Below are 20083 nucleotides of genomic sequence, written 5' to 3'. Positions count from 1 at the left end.
GTAATCTTTTCTAACAGAAATAAGCAAGAAGACTGTATAGTTACAAAAATCTGAAAATTAAATCCTGCACTACAGATTTTCCTCTATATCAAAGATATAAATTACTATAAAACATGACAGGACATTATGTCCTAGTAGAAAACTGTATATTCTTCAATTCTAAACTCCAGAAGCCAAAAAACCTTGTGTCAGATCAGAGCAAACATCGAATGCTGCAGGACTAGCACTTACAATAAACAAGCCAGTTTGCACTCTGGCTGCACAGGAAATGCCACTTCCAGTAACAGGTATTACCTTCCAGACACAAGATACCAGTACTGTCGCCTCTATCCTTCTGTTACTAAAAGTAATAAAATTGTTTACTGTGTATATAGCTGTAGTAAAATACACTAGGAATTTATAAGCTGCTAGTACCCACAAGCTACAGAACAGGAATGTATGATCTTAAGTTTATTTTACTTAATGAAGTTCTTTCTGCCTGTCCTCCAATCCACAATTTGCATAGCCAGAGATCTGCAGACTCTCAATCTGTAAGAATTGACAATGCTCCAACCTCCTGAAGACTACACTTCAAGATTTTCTCCACATCATACTCACACCTACTATTTACAAAACCTTTGTTGCCCTCGTGAAATTACAACCATACAAGAGAAATATATTAGCCTTGTTCAGAAGCAGAATATAGTGCAAGAAGCCAAGCAGCTAGCTGGTGGAGCAGACGAGGTAGAAGAAGTCAAGAGACTCCTGGCTGAAGTTGGGAAGACTGTTGCCCAGTTCTAAGCACAGCAGAAGAATCAAGGAAAGCATTAAGACACAAAAATCTGCTCTTCATACCATAATAATTTGGCAAATCTAGCCTTTCTTTACGAAATCATGCTCTATATATTTCAGCAGCAGCACGGACACCTTATGCTTTTTATCAGCATGCAAAGGCTGAGTGGTAGACAGAAATGCCATGTTCCAGTTGCTTTCAGAAAAAAAGGCGATTCTCTTAGTCCAAGTTCAGGAAAATTAGCTTCTTTTGTTGTTTGTTTTTAATATAACAGAAAAGTTTTTCTTCTCAAGGAAAATATAATCAAGAGAAAAATAACAGTCAACATCAATTCAGTTGCTCCACAAACCTGAAATAACTTAAGTTTTTGCCAAAAAGACCACCAATGCAGAAAACTATCTTTTAAGGTAATTGCTCTTGTTTCTGGAAGACAAGCAAAGAAAAGGGAAAAGGCAACTCACACTCAGTAGAGCCATTATTTTCCTCTGTTTATTTTGCAAGCTTCTTCAAAGCATCTTGTTGCTAAGAATGACTTCAACTGAAAAGTTTGCTCTCACTAGAAAAAAATTCAAGTATAAACATAAAATGTTGTTGAAAAATGAGTGGAAAGTTAACACACATTCTGCTGTATCAAACTCCAAAACTACTGGGGAATCTCCAATGCAATTACCTCCTGAGGCTAGTAACTTCCCACTTTTAACCCCATTCTACAGCTTGATCTCTTAAAAGCTGAAGGGGGGAAAGAGGGACACATACCATTCCCATTTCTGGGAAATACTGTATCTTCAAGTTTAACTATGCCTGTTGAATTTGACCAGTCAGCAAAAGAGGCAGGACACTAACACTCTGCTGGAGACCAGCAGTCTCCATCCCAGCAGTTTTTAGCCCCCAATGGCCCAGCAATGGTTTCACAAGGAAAGCAAGCACGACATGCTACTGTAACAATGGCAGACCTCCAGATAAACTAAGAAATGTGAACCACAGGCTTTTAAGCAGTGCTGGCAACACTAAAATATAGAGAAGTGATGTTTTCAGGATAAGCAAATTATTGGAAGAGGCTGTACAACTTTCATCTAATGATGCATCTGAATGCATCAACCCCAATGAGCTTCAGAGGCTGTCAGGTCTTAAAAAACTTGACACTACGAGCCATACAGCAACTTTACAAGGCATCGTGAAGAAATGTGATGCCACTATTTTACTCATATGCATCTAGATGCAGGTGACCATAGCTAAATGGTACACCAGCCCCTGCCAGCCAACTGCATCAAGAACCCCAAATTTTCATTTCTAATTGCCAGTGTAGACAGAGCCCTCACTCAAATGAATTGCACATTTTCTGGGAAAAAGATCTGCATTTGGCATGATTTTCAACACTAGTTGCTTTATTTGCACTGAGACAAGCAGTAATTGATACTGATACTGCCACCTCTTTGCTCTGTTAAGGCATATTGTGGCTCAAAGCCACTCTTCTTTTCAGCACTTCCCTTAGGTAAGGAATCAGAACAATGCAAATTAATTCCACTGTGTAGAATCTACTGTAAATTTTGATCAATTTTATTAAGAATAACCATACAGCAAAATGCACAAAACTGAACATTTGTTTGTGTATTTTAATATTTTAACAGCAGAGTCCCTTATCAGTTGTTTAAAAGGCAGAAGGCCCAAGCAGAGATTAATCAGAGGCCTGGAAGAAACATTTGAAATTTACTTTATGTATAGCTTTCCCTTTACTGCAAAAGGCTACAAAATCAGGACATACTCTGAGTTTTTAATTGTAAAGGCAGGCAGTTTTTATACTTACTTTAAATTCTACTGTATGCTGTTGACTTCCAGAGCAGTACACTGCCAGGAAGAAAACAGTATTATAACATCCCCCACAATGAAATTATAGTAGTCAGTTTTAGTGCTAAACAGTAACTGAGTTTGTAAGCACAAAGCATCCCTGCAGTTTTGTATACTTGGAGTAATGCTTTTTTTCCCCACTCTTAAACCCAACTGATAGATGGCTGGGGATGGACCCCAACACATAGCTGAGAACACAAAGAACCTCTGCAGCTGAGTATTTAATTTTAATTAACCCACTGACCAGCATAAAGCGTGTAATTATCCCAAGACTTTAAGTTATAATATCTTTACCTTGCTTAAAAGGCTAAAAATAAACTATAATCATCTTTAAAGCCTTTAGTGCACTTTAAGTGTACAACATGTAAGTGGAAAAGGATTTTTCTGGACAGCAGAGGCCACATTTGCCAACATTACATTTGCTGTTGATTTGTTTCTGTGACTGAAGTTCCACCCCCTCATTCTTGCTCCTACATTTCTCCTGCATTGCAACAGCAAAAGTGTGCGCATCAGTGTGAGCATACGAGCCAGCAAAAGAGGGGGCTGATGCAGAAAACAAAAGAGAAATGAAACAGACTGTGTAAGCTCTCACCATTTCTCTAAAAGATTTGTGCTGTAAGAACCTAGACTAAACTCAGCACTGGGAACAGGGTTTATTCTTAAGCCATAAAAGATAAACAAAGTATATAAGTAATCAAATACACCCACTACATACATATGTTACCACACTTTTGCCTTCTACCGCAGTTGTTTAAGAAGGAAATTTAGCACACAGCTGCTTCTAAAGCTCTTTTTTCAAAAAAATTAGCAACTCCTGAAAATACAAATCCCTACATCTTCATAAAAGACACTCCAGCTGATCAGTGCAATGTAATTAGACTAGGAACACCAGGTATAACTAGACACAGGTATCAGTACACCACCATAATCACAGTGGGAGCTACTCTAGATGAGCCCTCCTACTTAATATTTTTTATACTTTCATAAGGAAAGTATCAATTGAATCAACATTTTGATGAACAGAAGACTTATAACCACAAAATATGTTTCTCTCCAGGCATTTCCGAAATGTTACATCTACATTTCTGAAAAATAATTCTCTGATGTTGCTAGCATTGCCATTAAAAGGAAATTATCTTTCAAGAGCACCGTGCTACCATTTTCTTCCCAAATCAGATTTAGCATGCCTGCACAGATTCTGCATATTTCTCAGCTAGACCACAGAGCTCTCTCAGTCCTACCTCTGCCTGCCTGTCAAAGGGTGCCAATACACATGCAAAAAATGTGTGTGAATAAACTTGTCATTCTGACACTGTATTAACAGACCAGCTTATAAGCATTCATACACAATATGAAAGATCTAAATGTATTCCATTATTTTCCTCCTCAGGGGTTTGCCCTGCTTGAGAATCAGAACATCCAGCACCAAAAGCGCCTCCTGCTTTAAACACCTCTGTGTAGGTTCATTCACGTGTCACAATACACTGCTGAGGTCGAAAACCTCAACAACAAAACTCTCCAGTGTAATCTTACGGATTAAGCACTTGGAAGCTGTGTCATATTCAATGTGGGCAAGACATGGATTCACAATAAAGTGCTAAATAGCAATTCAGAAGATATTCCCCCTTCTGTATATCAGGAAATTAATTTGGCTTTAAAACAAACAAGAAAATTTCTTCTTGACTATTTCATCCTGTGAAGCCACTGACAGAATAAAGGTGACACTGCTTTCAATTTAGATATCAGACATGATAAGTGAGTGCAAGTAAGTGCATAGGTATGCACTGTGGGAGAAATCTGGAAACTAGGGAGATGAAATGACAGAGAGAAAGAAAATAATGTATGAAAAGAAAGGACACTCGACCACAAAAAAAGCAGCATCTCTAAAAACAGAAGAAATGTACCAGGCAAATGAAAGTATTTATTTCTCTTAAGATGCCACTGAAATACTCAGTAGCTTGTTCTTGGAATATTTTATGAATCGTTGTCACTATTTATGATTAAAGGATCCCCAAGATTTTTACCCAGTTCACCTAATGAGAAGAGTCTTAAATATCACTGATTTTTTTACAAGTACTAATTTTCTAGGGAAATGAATTTGAAATTAGCCTATTAACAGAATATTTTCCCTCCAGTGACATTAGTAATTCTGCCCAGCACAGAAATAAAAATACTCTAGGAAACTGAATGTAACAATTGCTTCTCATGTGCACAGGATTTGTCTGAAGTACCATAAAATGGATTATTCCCAAAAAGGACTCTTGCACTCTATCATCAAACAAAGACTACAAGACCTAGACACATCATAAAAGGGATTAATGTGAACGTGCAAAAAATGGATTTATTTAATGATGGTGGCATATATGAATAAATTGTTGTACCCTGAGATAACCCACATCCATCACCTTTGAGCACATGCTTAGCACATAAGTTGTGCAACTCTCTACCACTATTCCACAGAACAGGAAGCCCAGCACTTTGCTGTTATTAAAGCATGTAATGTTTTAAAGCATATTATTTAATAATGTATTGATCAGCATCCAGTTTTTAAATATGTGAATCACCTGGCATTCTGAAGACATTTTACTGAGGTGTGCACTGAATTTATCCACATCTACTCCAAGGTGTTAAACATCTACTATGTCCCCTTTAAGGTACCTCAGAGTCCTTCATTACTGGCCTAACGTGTGCATGTAAATTTGCATATGTGTGCCCTTTGGTCCTGGAAGAACATCCTGACAGTAATCACTATGTACAGCTGGATTCCCTGCACCATGACATTACCTTGTACAGCTGTTGTAAGTCATTCTTTACTTGTTTCTACCCTGGACATAAGGCTATTGCATCTTGTTCTCAGTCTTCTAAATGCAAATTTCATCTATTCAGGTGCTACTCCTGGTAACACAAAGCAGTTTCACCTACAGTCAGTGAGAGGCTTCAAAAATCTGCTTTGACCAAGAAAAAGGATGGCAAAGTTATTAAGCATTAAGAAACCCTCAAAACAAAGAATCCTGTGCTTACCACAGATAAGCACAACTTTTCTGGACACTGGTAATGCTGGCAGAAAGAGTTCCAGTTGTTTGGTACCTTGGAGGAAATAACTACCCTCCCATGTCTTACTAGACCTCTCCCCAGTTCTATACACTCAACAAAAAGGCTACAGATCCTGTCAGAGGCATTCAACCTCTGTAAATATACTAATAAGTACCTCTGCATTGCTATAGTGCCAAAATACCATAATGGCACACTTCAAATAGTTCTTGATAATGGATCCACAAACATCAAGCTAGTAGACAGCAATTACAGAAATGAAATGTGCCTAATGTCATGGCAGCTGCTACCATGTATTTCCCAGAGATGATACTGGTGACCTGCATGAAGCTTTGCACACTAGAACAGAAAAAACTTTTTTTTTTCCATAAAATTAAGCTGATACACTCTGAATACATCAGGTCTGCAGCATTATCCTATCTCATCATTCAGTTTTATTTGTCCCATGGTGGCAGTGATGCTTATCCAAGCATGCTTGACCTGTTTAAACAACAGACATGGTAAACTGGAACTCCATTCTCAGGTGAATTTAATCATGCCAGTTTGAAGTTCACTGGATGTTGCAAAGGATGTACAAATGACAAAGTGTACAGCATTTGGTGTCAGTTGAACTGTGGCACCTGACAATGTAGTTCTTCAAGTACCAGGCAGAAGGAGAGAGACTTCTTATAAAGCTTCTACTTTGATGCCAAGTCCCACATTTCTATTAGTTTTGTACCCTAAAGTTAAAAGTGCAGCTATAGAACATACATCAATGGAGTGTTCACAATGGAGTGTGGAGATACAGCACATCAATTGAGTAATTTAATATGAGAAAGTTATTGAAATGCTGAGCTTGTTTCCAGACATTTATGTCCCACCTCTCCAACAGGATGAAAGAACAGTATTTTAATAACAAATAAGATCACAACACACTGTACACTCAAAAATTCTTTTAAATTATTTAGCAGAGATGTGAACAACCTGAATCCATTTTCATGTATAGATTTGTGATATTGAGAACTCAGTTTTTAATGCAAGAATGAATTAATGATGAATACAAAATTATCACCTTTAGAAAACAAATTATATTAATTTTAACTTATCTCTTATAAACAGAATCTAAATGCTATAATTGAAGAAAAATGTCAAACAGCTTCTTTAATATATACAATATTCTGTCTAGAAGGAGAATGGACCAGAAACCCTTTTGTAGTAAACAAAAATTGAAAACTTACCTAAAAATTGAAAACTTACCTAAGCTTTTAAGGAAGTAAATCACCATGATCAAGACCACATTAAAAAGCAGAATACAGATAAGAAATTCATCATCATAATTCAAGAACCAGTGATTATCCAGCAGAAACAGCAACCAATATGCAGTAACTGATTTCATATAATGAATGACTGTGTTCCATACTACCATGCAAGATTTGAAGAATAAAAGTCTAAGTGTATTCAAAAAAGGAATTGAAATAGTGAAAGATAAATCCATTGGCAGCAATTTAGTAGGGCCTTTCATATGTGGCCTCCCAGAAGTTGCTAAGAAATTGACTGCAGAGGGGAAGGAATTTCTCTTGGAAGTAAAAACTGAATCCTGGGAGGTGTTTCTTGCAGACTTTCCTGAAGACATTTGTTTTTTTAGTTTGTGTGCTGTGACACACAAACTACTAGCAGAGCTCTGAAAGGCTGACAGTGCACCCACTATTAACCACAGGAGTAATGATGTCAATCATTTGAAACCTTTAGCATGTTCTGATCCAATCATACTTTCTTCAAAATCATGAACAAGATGACTGAGGTCACAACACATACACACAAAATAAATGCTATAACCTCTTTAAAAGCTTAGGGAAATGAAAAAAATTAACAGTAAAATTTGTTGCATTCAGCTTCTACTCCAGAGTGAACCTTTATCAGCCTTACTGTCATCCAGCCTTTCATGCTGGACCCAAATACAACCATAGAAAGCAGGAAAGCAAGAATATATTTGTTTTGTAACACATGCAAGAATTTCTAAACCAAACAGGTGAATCTTTGAAGCATCTTATTTAGCATTCCATTAATTTTTGTCAGAAGATTCTAAATTCTCAAGTCAGAATGTCAAATTGATGTTTTTAGAATAACACATTAAATTCATACAAATCTCCACAGATTTAAAACACCTGAAGCAAATGAATATAACAGCACTACATGAAGTGGTCAATTAAAAAATATTGATATACATAAGATTCTGTGTCTGTCAAAATTGATACAAAGTTGAGGGGAAAACCAGGAATTTTTTTTTGTATGTGCCATTAACCACTAAATCTATGTTTTCTCATAAAACTTATTTTCGTCCTTCACTAAAGGGAAGGATGCTTGCCAAGCATAAACCACAGTTCAACAGATGATATACTGTGATCCCAAATCTGCTGTTGGAATGCTTCAGTGCCTTTTGTGCATACTGTTTTTCAAGAGAAGAGTAAAAAATCTTGGCCAGCAATGAAAACAACACTTCCACTAGATTTTTTTCTGTATAGATGAACTGAATAAGCAAGGCAGCACCATGCAATAAGAAGGCTGAAGGGGCCAGACTCCTCTATGCTAGAAAAGAAAAGGCAAAGAAGCTACTTAGCCACAGCACACAGCTACTTGTAGGGTAGCAACAAAGATCACAAATGCAAACTCTTCCTAGTGTTAGTGGACAATATGGAATGGGGCAATGGTCACAAATGTAGCTTGGGAGGTTCAGGCTGTAGGTGAGCAGAAGTTCTTCATTAGGAATAAGTAAAGCACTGGAACAGGTTGCCTTGCAGAGGCTGTAAATCCCTCCCTTTCAGGAGACTTTTCAAAACACTGCTAGACAAAGCCTTGGTGGGACAGATCTAGCCTTGGCAACAGGCCTGCTTCTAGAAGGAGGCTGGACTAGGTACCCCAGAGCTCCCTTCCAGACAACACTTCCATAGCCACAAAGTCAGCAAAGCAAAGAAATGGAAGAATGTGAAAGCATTGTATTTCACTATAGATAATAAGCATCAAAAAAAAGAAGCTCATTGCAAATTACTTTAGTGCTATCAAAATAAAATTTCATATGGCACATATTGTGTGAGATGCTTATTGAAGCAAAACACACAGAACTACATAAACTTTTAATGGAGAGTGTAAACACCACTACCCTGTTGTTTCCAGATTTTAAATCAAGGTCATGCACGGCTTCCAAATAGATAAATTATATTTAACGTCTCAGTAATTGCAGCTTAACATGCTGCAGTGACTTCAGCTATAGAAAAAGAAAAAAAAAGAGAGAGAACATGAGAGTACAAAATTTGAAAAACAGAATCATAATAGAATGCTGAACTGATAGACTGCAAGGACACTGGGTAAAATGTTCAAGATAATGCCAGCAGGAACCAGATTAGGAGGAAGAAACAAAGCAAACTCATCAAACTACTGTGCTAACTAGGTAAAAGGCAACTCTGGAAGGGGAAGACCACAACCACTGACTCACAGCCAACTCAAGAAACCCACATACTCAAAAGAGGGAGCATGAGGGCTGATTAGCAGAAGAAAAAAGAAAGTAATTTAACTAACAGAAATAAAATACTAATTAATAAGAGAACTGTATAAATTATAGCTGATAAACATTAATGTCTGTGCTTGTCAAAATGTGTAAATAATGAGAAGTTTTGATAATTGATGTACTGGCTTTATAAATTTGCCAGCTTAGACCGGCAAATTTCAGAGCTGAACTTTCTTTCTGAGCTGAACTACATAAATCAAATACCTCAAGTCTGTGTGGACTGGCCTCTTGCACACTGGGTGAAGGAACCCATTCTGGGACAACAAAGGCTATACTATCAAAAGCAAATATTAACAAATTTATTTACAAATATTACATTTTTTTTCCTCTGTAAACAAAACCACTTTGGTAAAAGCTTCTTGCAATGAGGTTATGACTCATTTTATGCTTCGCTGTCTATCCATTCTTTATGCAACATCGCAGACTTATCATTTGTTGTCCTGACAGGAAATGATTGCTTACAACACAGGTAGCTGCAAGGTCTTTGTGCAATCACAGTTCTATGGGTCATTCTCTAGCTACAAACTCAAAGTTATATACTTCTGTGACTTGCTTTGGCTCTAACCTAAATGAAATAGGTCCATTTAATCACTTAATAATGATACTTATTATTATTATTTGTCCTTCTACAGTTTCCTTGGCTAGGAAATCACCTCACTGACTACCAGAAGTTATTTGATTATTTTTGTAAGACCAGTCTTCATTTTTAGAAGCATTGTTTCTTCAGGGGGCACAACATTCTTTGGGGTTCAGTCTATACTCCTGGCCAAGTAACTGCAAGCAGATTTTTTTCTTGCCACTAACTTGAATCTCAAGATATGTTGGAGAACTTCCATGTATAGGCTATATTAAAAAAAAAAAAAAAAAAAAAAAAAATAAAAAAGAGAAAAAAAGCTTTAGTTAGTATTTATACTTACCTCAAGCAACCTACAGTTAAAGAAAGACTATGAAATATAATAGAAATGTGCCCAGTAACTTCAAAGGACTGTGAAAAATGACTAATCATATAATCTTCTTAATACTTCCAAGATACAACATACCAGCATCAGTCAGAGATTATTACAGGACAATTACATTATTTGTGCTCTTTGGATCTGAAGTGTTTTACTGTGGTGGTGCCTGAAGCAGTTGTTAAAACTGAAGCTCCTAAATCTGCACCAGGAGTATCAAAACAAAACAGACTGAATCCCAGGGAAAAGAGGGAAGTCATGTTCAGCTGGCCATCAACTCCACCGCTTCTTGAATTTGTGAGCTAACTAGATAAACAAAGAAATAATTAAAAGAGGGGCACCCACTCCCCTATCTTAAATGCTCCTCTTAGCTCTCTTTTTAAGGGCTTCCTGTGTACACATGGGCAGACTAGCAGATCACAGATAAATTTATTAATTTATTTAAAACAAATTATCAGCCTGATGGAGACTTTTCTCTTTTCTTAATAAAAGAGGGTAAATGGTTACATTTGGTAAGGACAAGCAGAACAATTTCCAGATCAGCACTGAAGGACACAGGCATGCAGAGAAAGAAGTTTCCAGCTGAACAATGCTGACTTCTCTTCTGCAAGATGCCGATCCTTCCACTTCTTAAATATAAGAGTCAGTTAAGCAACTAAGTCTTCGAATCACCCTTTTCCCTATCATGCTTTCTCCTAGCTCCAGGGTCACTGGCACCTCTTGGGAAAGACTGAGCTTGAGTTGTCCTTGTTATGATCCAGTGAACCCTAAAGGACATCACCACAGGAACAATCTCTGACCCAAGAATTTAATGAAGCATTTCAGACCACCTTATTCTTTACTTCTCAAGGCCAAATACATAGTTTTGCATTTACATGGGAACAACTGCTGAGTATTGTTGTATTAAATTCTTCATTTATCTGTTAAAAAGTCCACGATGCCTGCAAATTACTGTTCACTGAACTCTGTCAGACACACTACAGAAATATACCCTACAACCTTTCAGTATGTTGAGCAGTGAAATATTCAGCCTTAATTTTTTATACTGGATACAGCTCATTGTTCTCAGCTTCAAAAACAAGTCAGTGCCAGTTTGATGTGGGAGTTGTGGGAGTGTAATGAATTGATCCGACTCTGAACTAAATCTTGTTTTGGCATAAAAAATCCCAAAGCACTCAGTCAATCAACCAACCAAAACGAGATGATTTCACCCATAATCTAAAACTGCGCTCACTACAGTTCAAAAAGTTCCAGGAAACATCTGAACTAGGGGAAGGGGGAAAAAAAAAAAAAACAACAAAACTCAACCCACAGATGTTTCAATCAGCACAGTTAAATTCATCTTCAAAATTTACAGCCATTGTATGAGAGCAAACCACAGACTATCATTTGTGATAAGTAAAATAAAAGAGAGTAATAGTAAATTAAACTAAAGCCTTGACCACCTGTACTTTTAACCACACATTAAAGTAAAAAATCACATAGGTCTTCATTATCAACTCAAATAAATTTCATTACTAGCTTCCATATTTGGTAATTTCATTTTATTTTTAAGTAAGGAAATTTCTGCCATATCCATAATGGGCTATTCTTTCTCAGGGAACACTGTCCAGAATTCAAAGTGAAATAATGCAGATACGGATTATAATAAAAATTTCTCATGTACTTTAGATAATATCAGAATATTGTGGTACTCAGTTGTAATGTGACAGTAAGGACAGATAATCAACCAATGTAGCTCATAACTAAAATTTACTACATTCACTATAAACTTTCCTGCAAGTCCACGGTAGTCAGTAGTCACAGAACAAAAAGGTAGTGAAAATAGGAAAGCACACCAGATTAAGGTTTAGAGTTAGACTGGAGAGAACCTGTAAGTCTATGGAGAAATAGCATTTTAGTGAGGTTGTTACGGCTTGTTTGGCAGTTTTTGTTTTTGTTTTTAAGAAGTTTATTTATTTTACAAAAAAATTATTTATTGAAAACAAACTAAGTAAAAATACTAACATTCTAAATAAAAACAAACTAGTAAATATCCTGGGTCTCTATAACTACCCAGAACAATAATGCATATGACAGAAATAAGCAACAAGGGAGGTAGAAATAGATCACATTATTTATATTGCAGTTAAAAACCCCAAAAGTTTCCAACAAAAGTGGTTTTCTTTCCCAGAGCAGGTGACCAGATGATTCAATTTTAATGAACCTATGCAGCTACTTTCATTATTCTCAGTTTTCAAAGAATATGTTGTAGTTCTCCCTATAACCTAAAAAGCCTATATATATATATATATATATATATATATATATACACACATACATACATATATATAAAATTCAATCAGCATTTTCTCAAAGGGAAAATAATTTTGTTAGAAGAATTTCAAATTGTTCTATTTATTATATCTTCTCACAGGTTTTCCAAAACATGCCAAATAAAATCTTTCTTTAATTCAGAGAAAATAATGCCATGACTTGGGATCATGACATGCAGTGTGGTAGACACAGGCAGTCAGACACATCACCTGAGCTATCTACAACTACCCCATGTACACAAATGGTTTTACTTATCTCATTCCTCCAAGTTTCCCTACTCCAAGAACTGCTCTGGCAGTCTACTGCTTAAGTCAGCATCTTCAGCTCATTAAACCAGCAAAAAAGCCCCCAACCCAACACAGTAAAAAACAAAGCAATCCTCCAGTGAATCAAATTTAAAAAACCCAAAACCCCAAACCATAAGTAGGTCTCTAACAGTTCTCAGGCTGCAGTTTCACAGCAATCTAAGCCAAACTAACTTCTGACTGGCATAGGCTCTTACCTCCCTCTGGCTGCATGTTCCTACTCTTTCCCTTGTGCCAGCTTCAACATTCACCCAAAACCATTACAGTGAGCTGAATCAGAAGACTCCCAACCACTGAAGAGAACTAGAAAAATATCGCTCTGCTTGGACAACACACCAGAACAGGCTGGTGCAGGCTCTAGCAAGCAAAGGGGCTCCGAGTGAGCAGCCACCCAGTACATCAGCCCAGGCTACCACCTAACCACAACTCTAGTGACTTCACTCACCAACAGGTTGGACGAGCAGCAGAGCTGACACACAAGAGAGAGCAGAAGAGCACATCCCCAAAGGAGATCACACCTCTAGAGCAGCAGCTAGCTGTTAGCTTAATCTAGCTAGCTTCATCCTACAGCAATGCAGTACATGGTGCAGCACAACTGGAACTGGCTTCAAGGGAAAATACTACTTCCTCACTGCAGAGCCTCCTGAGCTCTGCTTCCCCAATAAACCACTGCTAAATAAGTCTGAGCATTCAGTAAGTCAGAAGCCCTTGTGAACTTTCACCTTTCAGCTCCCACTTTGCACACATGCCTTGCACTGGCAGGACAAAGGTGATCAATTGCCCTTACACCGACATGCACCGGCTGAACATAGCAAAAATTTGAACTGCTTGCATTCACAATTGGTTTAACAGACTGAAATACTTAAATTGACAGCCTGCTAAGGTGCCACTAATTTTTTTAAACCCTACAACAAAATATCTCACAGGCTTAGTTAAGACCTATTTATATTACCATTGCAACCACACATTACATGCAAAAAAGCCCCACTAATTTTCAACAGGTTTGTAAACAAAAGTATGTAAATAAAGGTCAAGTAAGGGAAGAGCAGCAAACTCATCTACTTTGGATGATATTCTTCATTGATGCCTTAAGAATACTCCGCTGGGAGTCTTAGTAGTGTTTTCCAGCGTAGAGATGTGCAAACAGATGGAAAGAAGGCGAGACTGCTCAAGCAGAATGCTGTTCATTCACACATACTTTACACCAGTAAGGTAAACAAACAGTGCTGGCCCCATTTCAATCGGTGGCTGTCAGGAAAAAATACTAGTAAAAATTGAAAAAACACCTTTCATTACTAGTTAATAGCACTGTGCCAAAGACAAATTCTGGGAACAAGCTTTGTCCAACAAGAAGGTGGCAAAGGTTACATACATATATGAACTGTAGAACCAATTCTATGTTTTCTGCTAACAAAAACATCTAGAAGAAACACCTTTGGAAAACAGGTATCATAACCAGTAGCACAAACATTTTGCTCTGGAGGAAACCATGCAGGAACCAACACTGATTTTCTGCACTTTACCCCATACAAGGTGAAACCCTGCAGACATGCCAAAGGACAGTGGTTTCAATAGGGTCCTGCTAATCCTGCACCTGTACAGGCATTGGCATAACTTGAGCCACTCACTAAAGGCCACAGGGCCTGCCTGTTCAGTTTTCCTCTAGCATCCCTCATGCTGCTGTGTTTTTATCTACTGCAAAAGGGACTCAATTTCTTGTTGCTCAAATGGATGCAAACTCACATGAATTGCAAAGGGTGCTATATTGTTACAGTTGTACTATAATTACTAAAAATCAGAATATTTGGAATTCAACTATGTAGCATGGCTGAGATTTTACCTGGAAACAGACATTATGAAATGATTCATTCTGGAAGGGATTTTACACTGACAGAAAAAGAAATGTTGCATTCACACCTCAGTGACTACAGGACAGTGGCACGCATGTTGACCCTCAATTAACAGTGATCTTCAAATTATATAATTTCAGCTGCTGCCAGGATCCACTTGAGTTCATAATTTCAAACAAAAGCTTGTTGTTGTCCATGTTTCTCTACAATGACAATCTGCTCACTCCCCAGCTCCATTCTTTCTCAGATGCACTGGTTCTCACCTCTTTGACGGGGCCTGCTGTCCATACCTACATAGAAATGGCTGAAAGTGAACAACTTTGCTATCTAGATGTTCCTCTACCTTGGCACATTTAATTTCCCGATGGAGCAACCTATTCACCTGGACATGTCTGTGCTAGTCCGCACGTGCCCATGCTAGCTTCAGGGTGGTGAAACGGTGGAACAGGTTGCTCAGAGAAGTTGTGATGCCCTATCCCTGGACGTTCTCAAGGACAGGTTGGATGGGACTCTGAGCAACCTGGTCTAGTTGAAGGAGTCCTTGCCCACGGCAGGGGAGTAGGAACCGGGTGGTCTTTAGGTCCCATCTAACTTAAACCACTGTATGACTGTGGTGAGCGCAGAGCGGGAGCAGGCTCTGGGGGCGGCCCGCGGGCACACGCCTGCGGCCCGGGCGCACCTGAGCTGAACCGCGCTGCCCTGGGGCGAGGCCGCCGGGGCGGCACACCTTGGGGCGGCACCTCCAATGCCGCCCAGCCCCCGACAGGAACCCAGACACGGGGAGCGGGCCAGGGCCAGCCCAAAGGACGCGACGCCGCGGCCCGCCGCGCCCTCGCCGCTCACCTGCTGCCGAGCTCAGCGCGACCCTCCGGTGCCTCCTGCCGAGCTCCCGCAGCTCCTCCTCGTCCTCCTCCAGCCTCCAGGCTTCGGCCATCGGCGGCGGCGGGGCAGCTGGCAGCATTCAAGAAGCGGGAGCTGCCATGACCGGCGCGCTCTCTCCGGCGCGGCCGCCCGGCCCTCGCGGCCGCCGGGCCCGCCCCGCACCTGCGCCCTCTCCGCCGCGCTTCTCCCGGAGACCGCTCCGCGCTGCTGCCGGCGGGGCCAGGCGGGAGCAGAAGCGGCCTTTCCTGCCCATCCGCGGCTCTCCGGCGTCAGCAGGAAACCCGGCGGCCGCCTGGCACCGCCACAAAAGGGGGCGGAGGAGGCGGCGGCGGGGGGAGGTACCTGGCTGCCGGCGCTGGGCAGCCGCGCTCCGCCGGGCGGCTCCGCCGGGCGCCGCGCGGGGATGGGCCGGGGAGCGGCGGGCCCGGGCGGGCTCCGCCGAAGGGCCGACAGGGTGCGAGGTCTGCCTCGCCTCGTGACCACAGCACGGAGATGCCAGACTCTTTTTCAGTGGTACCCAGCGACACAACAAGGAGCAATAGCCGTAAACTAAACCACAAGGAGTTCCACCTCCACGTGAGGAAGAACTTTACGTTGAGGGTGCCAGAGCACTGCCCAGGGAGGTCGTGGAGCCTCCCTCTCTGGAGACACAAAGCTCACCTGGACACGTTCCTGTGTTACCTGCTCCAGGTGACCCTGCCTTGGCAGGGGGCTTGAACTAGATGACCTCCTAACAATTCTGTGAGCCTGTGAGGTGGCAAGGGCAGTTGTGCATAGAAAGTCGGGAGCCCCGGGAGCTGTGGGAATTGTAGGTGCAGCATACTGTGGCCCCGATGTTGGCTGAGGGCTGGGGGCAGGCAGGTTTTTGACCGGCAGCAGTTGTGGTTCACGGCTAGGAGGATGTGTGTCTTGGCCCGAGTTCATTACCGTGGTTTGAACTACTTAAGAAGGACCTACTTGAAACCAGTGAGGTACACACTTAACACAGCTGTAGTGATATGAAAAATATGGCCACGTTTTAAGTTGGACGCCGGTGTGGTTTTACCTCTAATTTCTCCCCACCCCCAGGGCCCTCAGTCACCCATATCTAAGTAGAAATTATATTGCTTCTTTACTTCATATGGTAGCTGTAAAACCAAATCATAAATGTTTTTACGTATTATTCCATTGTATGTAGTACTAAAATAGATATAAGGAAGATAAAGTCAGCTTCAGAGCAAGTGAATAAGGGACAGTAAACCAATAAAGTATATGACCACAAATTAGAGCAGGAAGGTACAACTAAACAGTGAGTAATCCTAATGTTGAGCAATATCTGTGCTGACATGCTGAGCAACTTCTATTCTCACAGTGAATAATGCATATTGTACAGGTTGAAAAAAAGTCATCACAAAACTGAAAAATATATAATGCATGAATACAAATGATGGTCTGTGCATTTTTTAGTGTTTCAGCGCTTGACATTACAATCATTGTTCCTTAACATAGGCTTTTTTCCACTGCAGCTCTTAGTGTTCAATTGGTATAATAGTTATGCTTTGAAGGACATAAGGCTTTATACTGTAAAAAGATGTAAGGCCAGGAATAAAACTGAATGTACCGCAGGACTGTGTAACAGAGAAATGAAACCTTCCAGTACGGGTACATGTTCTCAAAAGCTTCATGCTTTGGATGACCTCTGCACAAATAAATTGCATGGTAGTCCAAGGAAATCTCCTTAAAAATTTCAGTGCAAAATCAACATGCCTTATAAATGACCTAGAGCCGATACAAAACTCTTCAGTGGAGCACTGCTGTCACAGGTATGTGCTGTCAATATGTGCATGTGTGAGAGACAGAAGTGACTCTCACATGTAAAACAAACTGTGTGCTGTTTGTATTCTGGTTCTCTACTGTAAAGCCAAAATGCATTACCTATATTCAGCTCCTAAACTCCATTAACCACAAAGAACAACAAGGACCATCCACTTTTCACTTCCCAAATATCTTTTTGTACTATGTGTTCCACTGCTGTTTGGCAGAAAGGAAACTTGGTATAATGTAAAATTGCTAAGGAAGGAAAAACCAGAAATAAACCACGGAACATAGCACATATTCCAAGAGCCCTCAAAAACTAGATTAAACCTTTTTTTTGTTGCTGTTGATGAAATTGACACAGAGGCTTCCATGCACATAAAATAGAAAGATACGTTTGGACAAAATTTAGGCTTAAGAAAATCATGCTGAACAGAGTAGCTCCAGCTATTACTAAGAAAACATTTCCAAAAATATCACATAATAGAGTATAGAGTGTTTAATATTGACAATCATCAAGAGTTCCTTAGTGATCACTGTGGAAGTTCAATTTAAAAATGGAAGTGCAATAATGAAATTACAGAAAATTTATTATAAAGTCCCTGAAGCAACCGCTTGGCCATGTATCAAGCTCTGCCAGCTGGAAATGCACATGAGACAGTGACTGTATTTAGGGCTAGAGAAGCCATTCAAAAAATGTCTGTAACATTTTGAAGATGAATTTCACCAGAAAGGAAGAGATCAAACTAAGATACGATTCATACATGGATACAAGATTCAAGTGGCAATAACTAACAGTACTGGAAACAATTCCCAATCAGTAGTCCTGGAAACAAGAAAATTTCACAACATTTAAACAAAATACAAGGCAGCATTCAATGAAATACTTGAATCATATTTCTGAAATTTTAGCAAAAAGTATTAAATAATGCTCAATCCTCCTAAAAGGATGTTGCTTACTAGTAGATAGAATTCTTCAGGGTAATTATCTATAGGCATACTCACACTGCCAGTGTACCAGTAATGGAACAAAAGAATAGTTTGGGTTGGAAGGGAGCTTAAAAGTCATCCAGTTCCAACACAGCTGCCATGGGCAAGGACAACTTCACTTCCCGGGACCCGGTATTCAGAGCCCCATCCAGTCTGGCCTTGAACACTTCCAGAGATGGAGCATTCACAGCCTCTCTGGACAACCTGTTGGGTTGCCTCACCACCCTCTCATTAAAGAATTTCCTTCTAGTATTGAAACCCACACTCAGCTTAAAACCATCCCTCCTTGTCCTGTTGCTAGCTGCCCACATAAAGAGTCCTTCTCCATCCTTTCTTTAAGCTTCTCTAAAGTGCTGTATGGCCACAGTGAGATCTCCCCAAAGTCTGCTCTTTGTCAGGGTGAACAACCTCAGCTCTTTCAGCTGTCTTCATAGGAGAGGTGTTTCAGCTTTCAGGTTATCTTTGTGGCCCTCCTCTGGATGCTCTCTAACAGGTCCACGTCTTTGCTGTCCTGAGGACCCCAGATGCAGCACTGCAGGTGGGGTCTCACCAGACCGTGGTACTGGGGGAGAATCACCTTCCTCAACCTGTTGGCTGTTTGTCTTTTGATGCATCCCAGGAGATGGTTGGGTTTCTGGGCTGCAAGCACGCATTGCTGAGACATGTCAGGCTTCTCATCCACTAACACTCCCACGTCCTGCTCCCAAGGAGAAGTCTTGACCCATTCTCTCATATTGTTTCTTCACTTGAACTTGCACTTGAGATTGTCCCAACCCAGGTGTGGGATCTCCCACTTGGCCTTGCTGAACTTCTGGAGGTTTGCACAGGCCCACCTCTCAAGTCTGTCCAGGTCCCTCTGGATGGCATCCCTGCTCTCCAGCTTGTCAACCACACCACAGAGCTTGGTGTCATTGCTAAACTCACTGGGTGCCACTGTGCACATCAGTGATGTTAAACACTATGAGTCCCAGTACAGACCCCTGAGGAATGCCATATGCATTCAAGCTTGGAAGAAGTTTTTAGGTTTAAAATGCCCCCATTTCTTGCAAGTAATTATTTCCTAGTGAGTGCTTGCCAGATGCATTCATCCATGCTCTGTCTGTGAGCTTTGACTCACTTCTAGTTTATGTTGGTATTTTCAAGTGATAAACAGCTTTAGGTTTTTTTGTCAAATGCCACACATCACTGGCTTGATACCTGATAAAGGTGTGTAAGTAATAGAGGTACCTAGGAAGGGAGGTAGGCTTTAACAAGTCTGCAGGAGGTAGATTGAGCAGCAATGGCAGATCTACCTTAGCAGTCTTGGAATAGATCCTGACACAGCCCTTTATCTGGGTAAGCAGTTTCTGTGGGGAGGAGAGAGCTGTGCTTTTGCATCTTTAGACAAGCAACAAAACCAGCTGTTGAAATAATCAAAAGAGCCACAGTTGCTGGCAAGTCTAATAATAGCTTAGGCCAGACAGAGTAATTTGCGATCATTTGGCTCAGATCATAACACACATACACACACACACACAGAGACACACACACACAAAGACTTCTGCTGCTTGCTTGATGGACCTGAAGGAAGTAGGAAACAAAGAGGAGGGGAGAATGAATTGGACAAATGATTTGAAGTGTAGAAGGAATTAAATGTGGGAAATTCTCTTCAGAAAGTCAAGGAACCAAGGTCCTCTTTTACTTTTCAGCAAATAAACTGATAAAAATTATTAAAAAAAAAAACAAAATAAGAAGAGAAAGTAAATATAGATGCAAGTTGCAGAAGTTGAATTAAAAAAAAAAAACCT

At 40.1% G+C, this 20083-nt stretch overlaps 1 protein-coding gene across 3 annotated transcripts in view; it reads right to left on the bottom strand.

Moving 5' to 3' along the window:
* Window positions 1–15616, bottom strand: part of SH3D19 (SH3 domain containing 19) — an 80374-nt gene extending 64758 nt beyond the window's left edge. For all 3 annotated transcript variants that reach the window (XM_021530209.4, XM_021530206.4, XM_021530207.4), the window contains exon 1: window positions 15474–15616. Coding sequence is in view for 2 of the 3 variants with exons in the window: in XM_021530206.4 (XP_021385881.2) it covers window positions 15474–15591 (118 nt within the window). In the remaining variant the exon portion in view is untranslated. The remainder of the gene's footprint in view (window positions 1–15473) is intronic.
* Between the last annotated feature and the right edge of the window lie 4467 nt (window positions 15617–20083).

The sequence above is a fragment of the Lonchura striata genome, chromosome 4 (genome assembly GCF_050655825.1).
Source record: "Lonchura striata isolate lonStrDom1 chromosome 4, ASM5065582v1, whole genome shotgun sequence".
Taxonomy (NCBI): Eukaryota; Metazoa; Chordata; class Aves; order Passeriformes; family Estrildidae; genus Lonchura; species Lonchura striata.
Note: the sequence above shows the minus strand (reverse complement) of the source record. Positions and strands in the feature narration are given on the sequence as shown.